The sequence below is a fragment of the Nestor notabilis genome, unplaced genomic scaffold, assembly GCF_000696875.1.
Source record: "Nestor notabilis isolate BGI_N333 unplaced genomic scaffold, ASM69687v1 Scaffold34439, whole genome shotgun sequence".
Lineage (NCBI taxonomy): Eukaryota > Metazoa > Chordata > Aves > Psittaciformes > Psittacidae > Nestor > Nestor notabilis.
In genome coordinates this window covers 895-13,695 of record NW_009945654.1, presented here as the reverse complement: position 1 = coordinate 13,695, position 12,801 = coordinate 895, and the positions used below count along the sequence as shown (strand labels likewise).

Sequence of the window (12,801 nt, the reverse complement as noted above, 5' to 3'; positions counted from 1 at the left end):
ACACAGCATCTCCAGAACAGATGCTCTGTTTCCATGGTGATTAGGACAACCTACATGCAAATCTGAACAAAACTCAAAACATTTTTGTGCAGGTTATCAGGCAAGATTTAACTCGTTGATTAGATTACATGTTCAGAAGCTTCCACTAGCTCCTAAATGTTCCTGAGATTTCAGTCTCTGAGAACAACCATTTACAGTACATCACAGAGTAAGTACAACAGACAAGCTGGTTTAGAAATTATTTAATTTACAAATGCATATACTGTGTCTTAAAACAACCACGATGCAAAATCTTACCAACTCTCAGCTGATTGCATTGATGTAAATTGTCTTTTTAGCTTCATTTACACTAGGAAGTCAATTTCTCCAGTAATGCTTCTATTCCTTTTACATTTTTATTTAACTTCAACTTTGGGACAAGTTTTTTCAGTCCTTTTTTGACTGCATTTGCCACTTTTTGATCGGTGCTCCGTAGAAGGCTGCAAGAAACAGCAAAATAAGGACGTCAAAGTTCAGCATGTATGTCATAGGAAAAGAAGCCGTCCATGTAAGAAAACAGTACCTCCTTACAAATAATATAGCTCAAGGCAGATGTTATTACCTCCTACTAGAAAAAGATGTAAAACTTTCCAGAAAGCATGAAACACCAAATGAGAACACAACACAGAATAAACCAGGCTGGAAATAACTGCAGATCCCTGCTAAAATTAGGCTGAAACACTGGGTCAGACAAGGCTGCTCAGGTCTTCACCTGCTCCAGGCCTGTAACTGCAGGAGACAGCCCAACCTCCCTCATTGCTGGGCTATCCTCATGGGAAAAAAGGCTTCTCCCTATCTCCAGCCTGAGCCTCCCGCGTTTCAACTTGTGCTGCTGCCTCTCACCCTCCAGCCATGCACTCACTGCTGAGAATAGCACAGCTCCCCTCCATGCCCTTCTGTGGTGTTGGGGATGCTGCTGAGTGCCCCCAAAGCCATCCCTTCTCCCAGATAAACTACCCCGGGTCCCACAGCCTCTTCTCTTAGGCCAAAGGATCCAGCCCACGACTACGCTGGTTATAGAAATGACATACAGAAATCAGTAAGTCTATGTTTTATCCATTTTCTACCCTGATGTAACAGACCATTCAGAAATCCAAAAATTCTGAGGAGAGGTCAGATGTAGAAACATAAACAGACCAGCATCCATGACATTCAAGTACTTACAACACTTTATTTAATAATACCTGTAACATCTGCAAAGAACCCTCTCATAATTTCTTCACGCTTGTACTAGGCCAGAACGAGGCCCCAGATATTTTTTTTTTTTAGTAAAAATCTAATTAAAATCAAATTGCTAAGTAGGACAGTGAAAGGGGAGCATCCAGAGGATACCAAGTAACTAAGCAATCAAACACACACAATGAACCACTTGTAAATGGTGAATAAGCTTAAATGACTAGAAAGCCAAAAATCTTCAAATGGAGTGACTGGGTAATCCTGAGTTTCAGATATGCACATAAGTGACAGATGGTTTCTGAAAGCCAACAAGAAAACAAAAATCAATCATTGCTTCAGGGAGAACTGTCAGTGTCTGAAAATTACCTCTGTCAGAGGGATCTTGCATCCCTCATGACAAAAGAAGTATCTGTTCGGTTTTAAATGAGTTTTTTTAAAACTCAACAATTATTTTATGTAAAAGAATACTGCAGTTATTATCTATACCAGGCTAAGTTAAATTTATCCCTGCTGTATGATTTAGGTAACATCTCAGCTTCAGTGCATGCAGTTAAACAAAAATGAGGTTAATTAACTGTTAGTGAGGTAAGCAGGTGCCACGTGAAATGGAATGAAAGCAGCTGGTTTTCTTTGTGTGTTCTCAGCTGCCCAAATGAGAGAGTGTCATGGCAAGAGCCATCAAGAGACGTTCTATCTACAAAGGACTCAGATTTAATTAAAATTAAAAAAACAAAACAAATTAAAACCAAAATTACAGCAAACAAACATGCACTCCTCCCCCATATTTTTATCTCTTTCCTGTTAGGTGTGTTTCAACATTGGTGAAAAATGTTTAACTGCCAATCTGGGAGACAGGCTTCCCTGCCTGGCAACAAAGCACTTGTTGAAGTTTCACCCTGTAGTGCCATGAGTAATAGCAGAGAGGGAAAGACTGACATTTGTCACACGCTTTTCCACAGAATACACTGCTTCTGTGCTGTTTTTTGCTAATGAACAATTACTAGTTTCCTGTTTCTTCTATCAGTCTTCAGTACCTATTAAGAGACTGTTGTCATGGTGAAGCTAAGCAGTTATTTCCATTAACTTACTTTGTAACTTCATTTGGACAATCAAAACAGCTTTATACATAAGCCAGCAACACCACATGCTAAAGGAATCTGCTCAGCCTTGAGTTACAGAAAAAAAAGTCTAGGCATTGGTACAGTACACTGTCAGTGAACAAGCCTTTACAGCAAATCTCCACTGAACATCTGCACACAGGAACACATAACTTAAAGGCATTAGAAGCATTTACTGAATTCTAAAGACCTATTATGAAAGGCAAAGAAGTGCTATTATTTCAGCAGCTGCACAATCTTAATAGCCAAATATGACTATTATGATGTTGTGTAAACTGGTTTTGTATCTGGATTGCAGCTACTTTTCTACTGCTAAGTCTTCTCACTAATGCTCTGAATGATGACAACTAAACAAAGTTAGAATTAACTAACAGAAGTCCTATTAGTGAAAACAGCTTTTGATTCACCGTGCAAAAGAGCATGAACATCAAAACAGCCTCACACTAAAGTCATAAAGAGCAGAGATGGAAAATAAACAGCAAGGAGTCTGAAGTAACTTTAGGAGAGAGAGAAAGGGGGGTAGAAACAAGGGAAAAGAGGTTTTTATTTTTCAAAATCATGTTGTCTGTTTGAACCATTTGCTGACTTTGGCTCAGTGCAACTCTTCCTGATGAGTTAGCTGAGCAATGCTGACCCAGCAGCTCCAGAACACAGACCACTCTGGGTTAGAACAAAAACTTGGGTTTCTGTGACCTGACACTGACAAGTAGTTACAAAGTGAAAACAGCAACGATTAACACAACTGTTCACATTTGATAAAACAAAATATTAGTATTAGTCCAATTCCTGTGTGGTCTTTTTCATCTCACCAGTTGCACAGTTCACTGTTTCAAAGTTGTGAGCCAGTTAGCTCAGCACAAGCCTTTGCATGATCTGTTCTTTCACATGGTCTATTTCAAACACTTTTCTACTTCAGTATGAGACATACTTAGCTCCATAATTAAGGCCTCAACACACATGAATAAGTTACCAAAAAACCCCCAAACCAAAAAAGAAAAGAATTCTTGCATGCTGCTGACAGTTACAGTTATTTCAGAGTTAATTATTTTAATGCAGCTATTTGTGGACTGCTCTTTTGAGAATTTTGTGCTTGTAAAACAAGACTCACAGGCACAATTGTTAAATTAAATTTTTAATCTTTAAGATTAAATCAAATCTTTTAAGATCTTCCAACAGTGAGCTACTTCCTAGTACTGTAAAAGCCTGAGCTCAAGAAACCTATGGAAATTCTGGTTTGAATTTTGCTACCCTGTTCCATTGCAGACTTAGCAGTGGCAGGAAAAAATGGTATTTTGCTTGTAGAAATTTCAACTGATGTTCTCTTAGCTGTTCAGCAAACTAACACTGGAACATAATCAGAAATACCCATGTGCCTTACGTACCAACAAAGAATAATGGCGCCTCGATTTACTTCTGCCCAGGTCTTCATATTCTCAATACCAACACGTTCCAGCAATGTTCTTCCAAAGCAAACTGTAAAATGTGGGAAAGGAGTAGGGAGAAGACAAAGAATTAGACAATATCTTTATACAAAGAAGCCTGTTAAAACTTCTCTGCACTTGTGGTTTAATCAAATAGTTTTAAGCCCCCAAGCATTCATAAAGTTTTTCTGCTGCAAAATAAATGACTATTCAATGCAATGAATACATTTATAGATGTCTGACAACTTCCAAGTATTGCTTTAAATTAGTAGACAATAGCAGCACTGTGTGACAGTTTACTAATGTAAAGCAGGCAAACATGCTGTTTCATAGAATCATAGACTGGTTTGGGCTGGCAGGGACCTTAAAGCTCATTTAGTTCCAGCTCCCCTGCCATGGGCAGGGACACCTTCTGCTAGACCAGGTTATTCAAAGCCCTGTCCAACCTGGCCTTGAACACTGCCAGGGATGGGGCATCCACAGCTTCTCTGAGCACCCTGCTCCAGTGTCTCACCATCCTCAGAATAAAGAACTTCTTCCTTATGTCTAATCTAAATCTACCCTCTTTTTTTTTTTTTAAAAAAAAAAAAAAAAAGGTGCCAGAGTCTATTCACACCTTAAGGAAGACTTAAAGAAAGAAACTGGAAAGAATGACACCCAAGCAAGAGATAATTATATGCAAAATACTAATACACACACACCTCTGCTGAAAATGCTACTTTTGTAAGCATCTGACTACAACTGAAGAAACATAATGTTTACAGATTACGTTACTTAAAACTTCAGAGCTAATCCTTTATTGATGCATGAAAACCACAAGGGAACCTTGTTTGTTTCAGCTGTACCAATGCTACAGGGCTCTACTTCCTCAGCAGCTTTGAAAGGCTAACTTGCAGATTCATTACACCAATGGCATATGCAAGAGAAAGAATCTAGGCTGACCTCAATTACCCAGCTGAATTTGAAGGATTGAACTTCAGGAAAATTGCTGTTACAACTGTTAAGAGTTTGCTGCTGAGCAAACTTACAAGTAACAACCCAAAAACCCAACAGATGCCAACAAACTCTAACCTATGTTACTCCCACCTCCTTTCGTTTTTTGAGGGTTTTGTATGAGTAAGAGTAATCTCTATTAGGATATGGTGATTCACACAACAAGATTTTACAGTTATGTAATAAAATAAGTTTAAAAGCTAAATTAAGATGAGAACATCTGTGCCCAGTCTCTGCCTTCTGGGATATAAAATAGCAAAGATGTCCTATTTTTGTGCATGAATTATCGTAGTAACAGAAAGCATTAACCCAGCAGTAAAGATTACAGTTTGGCTCACAAGCACTAATGAAACAAGTCTTCCTGTTAGAAAGACTTTACTTTTTCTATTATTATGCTTTAAATGGCTGTGTAATTTAGCAAAGCTATCAAGGCACAAAAATGAACCCTGTGCCAAATACATAGTAAGCCCCTGAGAACAAAACCAGTACTTCCTTTGGAGAAAAATAAAACATATCCTTGGCATTCTGTTCATATAACAACTCACAACAGCAAATAGCTAGAAGCAACAATCTTAGACAGTATGTTACAATTTTCCATACATTAGTATATTCAAAGAAATAATTGCAGCAATCTTATTTTTGGTCAGATAACTGATTACTCTGAAGTCCTGATTTGACCAAATAAAGCTGAATTTCCAACATACCTTCTTTTCCACTCTCCCTCATTTTTTCATCTTGTTCTATTAACCATTTCAAAACTAGATGGCCTGCTGGATGCTCTGCAATGTGAAGCTTTAAGGGGAAAAAGCAAACCAAATCAAAACCAAGTTATTTAACAAGAATGTTTCAATACACATTTACATGTCTGTCCATAAATTCCTGTTGGCTTTGTCCACTCTGCCCTCATCGCTCTGATCCATTTAGTCATCACTTATGCAAATAATGACAAGTTTGATGCAAGTATCTGAGTATTTATTTAAATTGACCAGTTTATTTTTTACCACCTTCCCTGGAACATCTGACTTCCAGTAATAAAGCATATCAACCAAAGTTTCATTCACCCCTCCAAGAACCTCATGCTAACTGAGCAATATCTATTGGTCTACCTGCCTCTACAAGAACTTCCAGACTCTCCACATTTTCACAGACTTGAAAATTATGGTTCACAGAAAATCCCAGAAAACGTGAGTAGTTCATGTAAAATTCTGTAAAATGCACATCTTAAAGAAGGGGAAAGACAAGGAAAATTCAGCACAACTACAAAAATCTGGAGGTCATTTATCTTAAATACAGCATACACAGCATTTTTCGTTTTCTAGTCTACAGACACTATCTGACTGAGCTTAACAAAACAGGGGATGGGCAGGGGCACACTTTGAAGAGAAGGTCATACTCTAAAGACAGCTATTGCTGTAAAGACAAAATTATTATCTAAGATCTTTCCTTGCATGGAGATAGAGATACCTGAAAGCTAAGAGACCCATCATTCTCAGAATCAACAGTCAAATGAACTATAAAAATTTACTAACTGCTTGACTGCATAGTGGTAACATTAAAAGAGAGACTGTGTAACATGATTGTCAGCTACCTTCCTACGAAGCGTTTAAAGCACTTCTGAAGACTAAAAAACATAAGCTACCTTGCTCTAACTTCATATGAAATGCTGGCTCAAACATTTCTCTCTCCAGATGCAGTAATAACACCACTATGAATGAAGAGTATCAGAAAAAAGATCTTGTTTCATGTAAAAGTGCTATCAGGGCAGTACACTGATATTACATAAAGGAAAAAGTGAGCAGACTTCATGTTAGTGATGCAAAATAAGCAAAAGCTGTGCAAGATTTCAGGAAACTAGTCCTCTTTTAATTTACCTGCCCATCATGGCCACCTGGAACCAGCTCTTCTGCTGCTAAATTAGCAATTGCATCTAGTGCAGGCTGGATGTCACCAACAGATGTTCTTAAGATGTCAGCAACCAAGACAAAGGTAGCTTTGTCTATGACTACTTCTTGGGCATGTTCTTGTAAATATTCTAGCAAAGGTGAGGAAATGGCTTCCAGGAGTTCACGACGGCGGACTTCAGTATTCTTCTTACTGATGAAAGACACAGTGCATTAATGTAGAAGACTTGCTCGGTATGCACATCAAGCAACAAGAAACTCTGACATGTATGCTATCTGAGACAGATATAAACTATTAGAAAATCAAAACATTATTCTTCCCTCTGCTAAACACACATTCCACATACTCATTTTAAAAACACATGGAGTGAGAAAGTGTGTGGTGTTTAAAGCTGACTGCTGGTAAAGCTCACAGAGTTTTTTGTTAGCAATAATTAAACCTGATTGTTTTCTATTCATTCTGACAACTCAGTAGCTAAGATTTATTTCTTAAACAGCTCACTAATCATAAAAAATTGCTCTTTCTTTAAAAGCTGATAAGCATCAATGTCAATACCAGAGACTGAATTCAAATTAACAATTTTCATTTCCATTTTTAGATTTTGAGATATACTTTTGTGCAACCCAAGACACCAATAATGCATATTAAAAATTTTCTGCTATGCCAAGTTTGATGTATGAGTTTAAACAAAGAACACATCACAGTTTTTGCCCTTTACAAAGAGGGTAACTACCAATATCACATATTAACTTTGAACAAAAATGCAAAAATACAGACTACAGATTAACATATCTAAGTAATCTTAGGTATTATTTAGATATATTTACATACTATAAAGAAAAGCTGAAATGAAATTGATCATGACAGAAAGTTGCATGAACTCTTCTGGACTTCAAGATAAAAAATCTAACTGTCGTATACCTATAAGCATTTCCATCTCCCTGTTGCAGAAGTGTGATGATTTCTGGAACAAAATGTGCAGGGTCTCTAGGACTTAATAAGTACAACAAGACCTTCTTTCCATATTTGTTGTTTATTATATTGGGTAAAGCAGCAGTTATTTCCTGTAAAAGTAAACAAGCAGCAACAAAACATTAATGAATTATTAAGTTCTGAGGCATCAGTAATTACTGATGACATTTCAAATGCAAAGCTTACGAAAGGAAACCTACATAATATTAGTAAGATCCGTATTTGTTTGCAAAATTAAATTAAAAACCTCTGATAAGAATGAGAGTTTGGCAAAGTGACAGGAAAAAAAAAATCAAATTTAAAATGTGTTCATCAGATGCATCAATGTCACTGATTAGTGAGAGAAAAAAAGGCAGGGGAAAGAGGGAGGGGAAAAAAAGAGAGAGAGCTAAATTTTAGTATGGACAGACTGATATCTGGTATAAGGTGTTTTAGAAGTCTAACTGCTCTTCAAGATAATTTTCAGGGTTGGATTCATCCATGGAGTATGCTTCAACACTTGATGCTTTCACCTCATCCCCTGCTACTAGTTTTCATTCTCTATCTGAAGAGCTGATCTTACTTGATATTTTTTCATTTTCCCCAACATCCTTTCCCTGTTCCTGACTTCAGTAAATCCAGATGGGCCAATTCTGTATGTGTGAAGGCCACTTGTCCTTATTCCCCTTTACCCTCTGTCCAGATGGATGCAGTAGGACGACCAAAGAGTAAATACTCCATTATCTTTCATTTCAGATGGTGGAAAACCACAGATGATTCAGGACTTAAATGACTACTTGAAAGCTCAGCTAAAGCCAAACAGTATCTGAACTCATAAACCCTCCAAAAGGAGAGTGCTTTTAACATAGTACCAGAATGCCACAGCAATCTCGTACCAAGACAGCACTTATCTGTCAGGGTCTACTTGCTTGGAACTTGCCCAGAATTTGTCACATTGCAGACTGGACTCTAGAAACAAAATCCAGCTTTGACTACAGCTAATATACCTGAGAAACAAAAGTTATCTTCACACTGGGATGCCTTCATCTTTCCACTCCAGCGAGGCAGACTTAGGAACGTATCTTTGTGCTTAGGAACAAAAACCCAATTCCCCCTTATACGGAGTTGCCCAATGGAAGAACTGTTCTTATTTTTTAAAGCAAGCCTCATCATGTGTTCAGTTCTGGGACCCTCATTACAACAGAGATATTGAGTTAGAGGAGCAGGTCCAGAGAAGGGCAATGAAACTGGTGAAGGGTCTGGAGCACAAATCTGATGAGGAATGGCTGAGGGAACTGGGATTGTTTAGTCTGGAGAAGGCACAGGGGGGATCCGACTGTTCTCCACAACTACCTGAAAGGAGGATGGAGCGAGGAGGTAGCTGGTCTCTTCTCCCAAGTAACAAATGATAGGACAAGAGGTAATGGCCTCAAGCTGTGCCAGGGGAGGTTTAGACTGGATATTAAGAAAAATGTCTTCACTGAAAGAGTGATCAGGCATTGGAACAGGCTGCCCAGGGAAGTGGTGGAATCACCGTCCCTGGAAGTGTTCAGAAAACATGTAGATGAGGCCACTGGTGACATGGTTTAGTGTTGAACTTGGCAGTCCACATGCAAAGTATTTGCCCCATCTTTATCTCCCTGCCACTGCCTCCCAACCTGTCAGTCCTAAAAGTTATAGCATGAGTACTACTATAAGCACATTACAACCTATACATAAATGTTAATTATCCTCCTTCCATGAAAACTAATTGTGCATTATGAAGTCTCTTTTACCAGTGTGAAAACATAACTTTATAATAATTTACAGATTAAAACATCTTAGAAGTGATAAAATTTGAATGCAAACAAAATCTAAAGTGCAAACACTATGTGAAACCCTAGTAAATAATTTTGGAAGGAAGGTGAGGAAATGGGGCATTCCGAAAGGAAGCATACTATCCTTAATGTCATTCTGCAATTTCATGTAGGTGAAGCAGAACAGCTTAAGTGCTGTCATGTTTCAGACATCTATCTGCATCCGTTTTGGAAGAAGATAAAAATATTGTATGGATCTTATCCAGAATATTAATGTAATTTAATTTTCAACATATTAAGTAAAAATGTCAAGTTTTGAGGATTAACGTGAATTAATGGTTTCAGCATCCAACCAAAAGAAATTCCAGTCATCCATTAGCCAGAATGAACGTGTACAAAATGGGTATTTTTCTGCCAGCACTGAATCTAGTTTAAAAACTATTTCAAATAAATAAGTAAAGAGAACACATGAAAGTGCTGAGGTCTTCTATGAAAGGGAAAAAAATAAACATGATACACAAATATAATTAAACAGAAAAAGGGGAAATTAATTAAATGGTTTGAAAAAAGCAGATGGATTCCTACTCTCATCTTCCTATAAACTGAGAAACACTAATGCTATTTGTACACTGTTTAGGAAAGATTTGATTACTTACTGATAGAATTAACTGTTTCACAAGTTTAGTGTCATCGATGCAATCAAATGCTGCCAGCAAGACCAGATGAGAAAATTCACCCTGCAAAGATGAGACATCAGAAATGACAGGCAGTCAAGTTCTGTGAATATACTAATTGACTTAGGATCAACATTTCTGAGAGTTCGTCTCCAATGTGACACAACATGAACAAATGCAAATTCTGTTCATTGTACAGAATGAGAGAAGCCCAACACTTAGGCTGTCACTGAAAACAAGGCCTGCTAAGAGAGGCATGTTGTTAAAAGAAAGGTAGATTAAGTTGATCTGCCATTAGAAGTTGATACACTGGTTTATTGCATCCAAGCTATTTACCTAATCCAATGTATAATTACCATTGGTAATCATAGGATTTGCCTCGCCAGAACATTACATACAGATTTATAAGGTATTTGTTTAAAACTGCGATAAATCACATACCATATTTTTGGAGATCATGTTTCTGCAATAAGCCACATAGTCTCTACTGTATTGTTGGAGAGTAAATCTAGCATACTCAGAAGGGCACGACTCAATTCACTTATGTGTCAATGAGATTTTGTATCTAAGCAAAGCCAGACTGTCAGTGCTCCAGAGTTGTTTTAGCCATTATTTGCCCACTGTCTCGTATTTATATCTAATATATATTTAACAAAATTTATTCTGGTAGTAGAAAAATTATGGAGAGGAACATTACTAAAAACAGCCCTCCAAATTGGGCTGCACAAGACAGTCCATTGTGAAGCAGGAAGAAAATATTTTTTGTACTATTAATAAACATATAAAATTAACCACTGGTTGTCTTTATATCACCTTTCTAAAATTTCTACTTCTGTGTATGTTTTATAACGTATACTAGTACAGTAGTACATGTACATTTTTTATACATAAATATACATATATTTGAGATGCATGGTTAGGGTTGTGTGACCAGAAGTTTGGAGACCACTGATTTAGACTACATCAACTATTAGTAAACAGAACAATACAACCAGGAAGGAAAGTTTAAAAAAGCTCTTCACAGTTGCAGTTTTACCCTAAACTATGAAATCCAGTTGCAACTGTTACTCTGTTGGTGCTGCAGTCTCAAAACATATATGTTACTCAGAAAAAAATAAAATGCAGACTTCTTTCATTGTATGCTATTTCAGCATTAATTCATTTTTAACCTCCCTGACTCAAAAAAAAAAAAACAAAAACCACAAAAAACCCGAAAACAACATGTAAGAAATACGCACATTCAAGTGGCACTGTGTCATGGTTTAAGCCCAGCCGGCAACTTGGAACCACGCAGCCGCTCGCTCACTCCCCCCCTTTTCCTTCCTCCCCCCGCTCCCGGAGGGATGGGGAGGAGAATCGAAGGAATGTAACTCCCACGAGTTGAGATAACAGCTCTCCAGTAACTAAGGTATAATACAAACCACTACTGCTACCAGTAATAATGATAAGAGGAATAACAAGGGAAAAGGACACAACCGCTCACCACCCGCCGACCGATACCCAGCCCGACCCGAGCAGCGATCTGGGCCTTCCGGGTAACTCCCCCCAGTTTATATACTGGGCATGACGTGCTGTGGTATGGAATACCCCTTTGGCCAGTTTGGGTCAGGTGTCCTGTCTCTGCTTCCTCCTGGCTTCCCCTCCTCTCTGGCAAAGCATGAGACTGAGAAAGTCCTTGGTCAGAGTAAACATTACTGAGCAACAACTAAAAACATCGGTGTTATCAGCCTTGTTCCCAGACTGAAAGTCAAAAACACAGCCCTGCACCAGCTACTAAGAAGGAGAAGAAATGACTGCTGTAGCTGAACCCAGGACACACTGGCACATTCAACTATGTTGGGACCCACCCAACACATCTTAACTTTAGTTCCTCTTCTGTATACCTGTTATTTTACTCCCAACCAAGAAAAATTAACCAATGAGCCATATGAAGATGTAATGTAAAGCTGGGCTTAAAAAAGAACTACAGAATATACATAATATAGGACTTAAAATTAACTCAGCTACTTCAAAGGACTATATTTAGTGCCCACAATGAAGCTTGTCAATATGTCTCTAAATATTCCATAAAGTTCATTCTATTTTATACTATATACATCTATTTTATACTATAATACATCACCACTATTTTAAACCTAGTTTTATTAAAACCTCACAGCTTCCAGTACCAAAGTACAATCAAATTAGCCTCTACCAAATCACTTGTATTTCAGAGACTATGAAATAAATGAACACTCACCATTGCTATTTTTTCAATATATGTCTTCATAGTTTTCACAATTACTTTTCTGTCCTATCCAAAAGGAAACAAGAAACTCGAATGAGCCTAAAATACCAGTGACTGAGTAACTAAATTGTTATCTACACCTTCAAAAACATAACCTTCCATTTGCTTACTGAAGCAAAGGCTATTTACCAAAGTCTCATTTGTGCTATTAGTAAACACCTAGAAGAGTTAAACCTAAACTGTGAAAGACTCAATCCCGGGGAGGTTCTGTATGTGTTTACAAGTCCAGCCCACCAACAAGACATGGCAAAAAGGCTAAGCTGAAAGTAAAGGAAAAAAAAAAAAAGAAACAGAGAGACCTCCAAACCACCACACAGGTTCACCTGTATCTTCTTCACTGATCACAAAATAATGCACTTCAACTCTTCATTTAGAAAGAAACTTAACAGGTCCCAAAACTTTTAGGTAGCAAGGACTCTATCTAGCCTGTTGCAAAATCTGTTT

General features: G+C 37.7%; 1 protein-coding gene across 1 annotated transcript; it reads right to left on the bottom strand.

Moving 5' to 3' along the window:
* Positions 1-230: 230 nt before the first annotated feature.
* LOC104412296 (pumilio domain-containing protein KIAA0020-like) lies at positions 231-12,363 on the bottom strand (the record flags this gene model as incomplete). The annotated part of the gene is made up of 7 exons (XM_010022962.1): positions 231-479; positions 3,716-3,806; positions 5,452-5,539; positions 6,619-6,841; positions 7,571-7,713; positions 10,053-10,133; positions 12,310-12,363. Coding segments are annotated over 7 exons (810 nt in total), but the record flags the coding sequence as incomplete, so codon positions are not given.
* Positions 12,364-12,801: the final 438 nt, after the last annotated feature.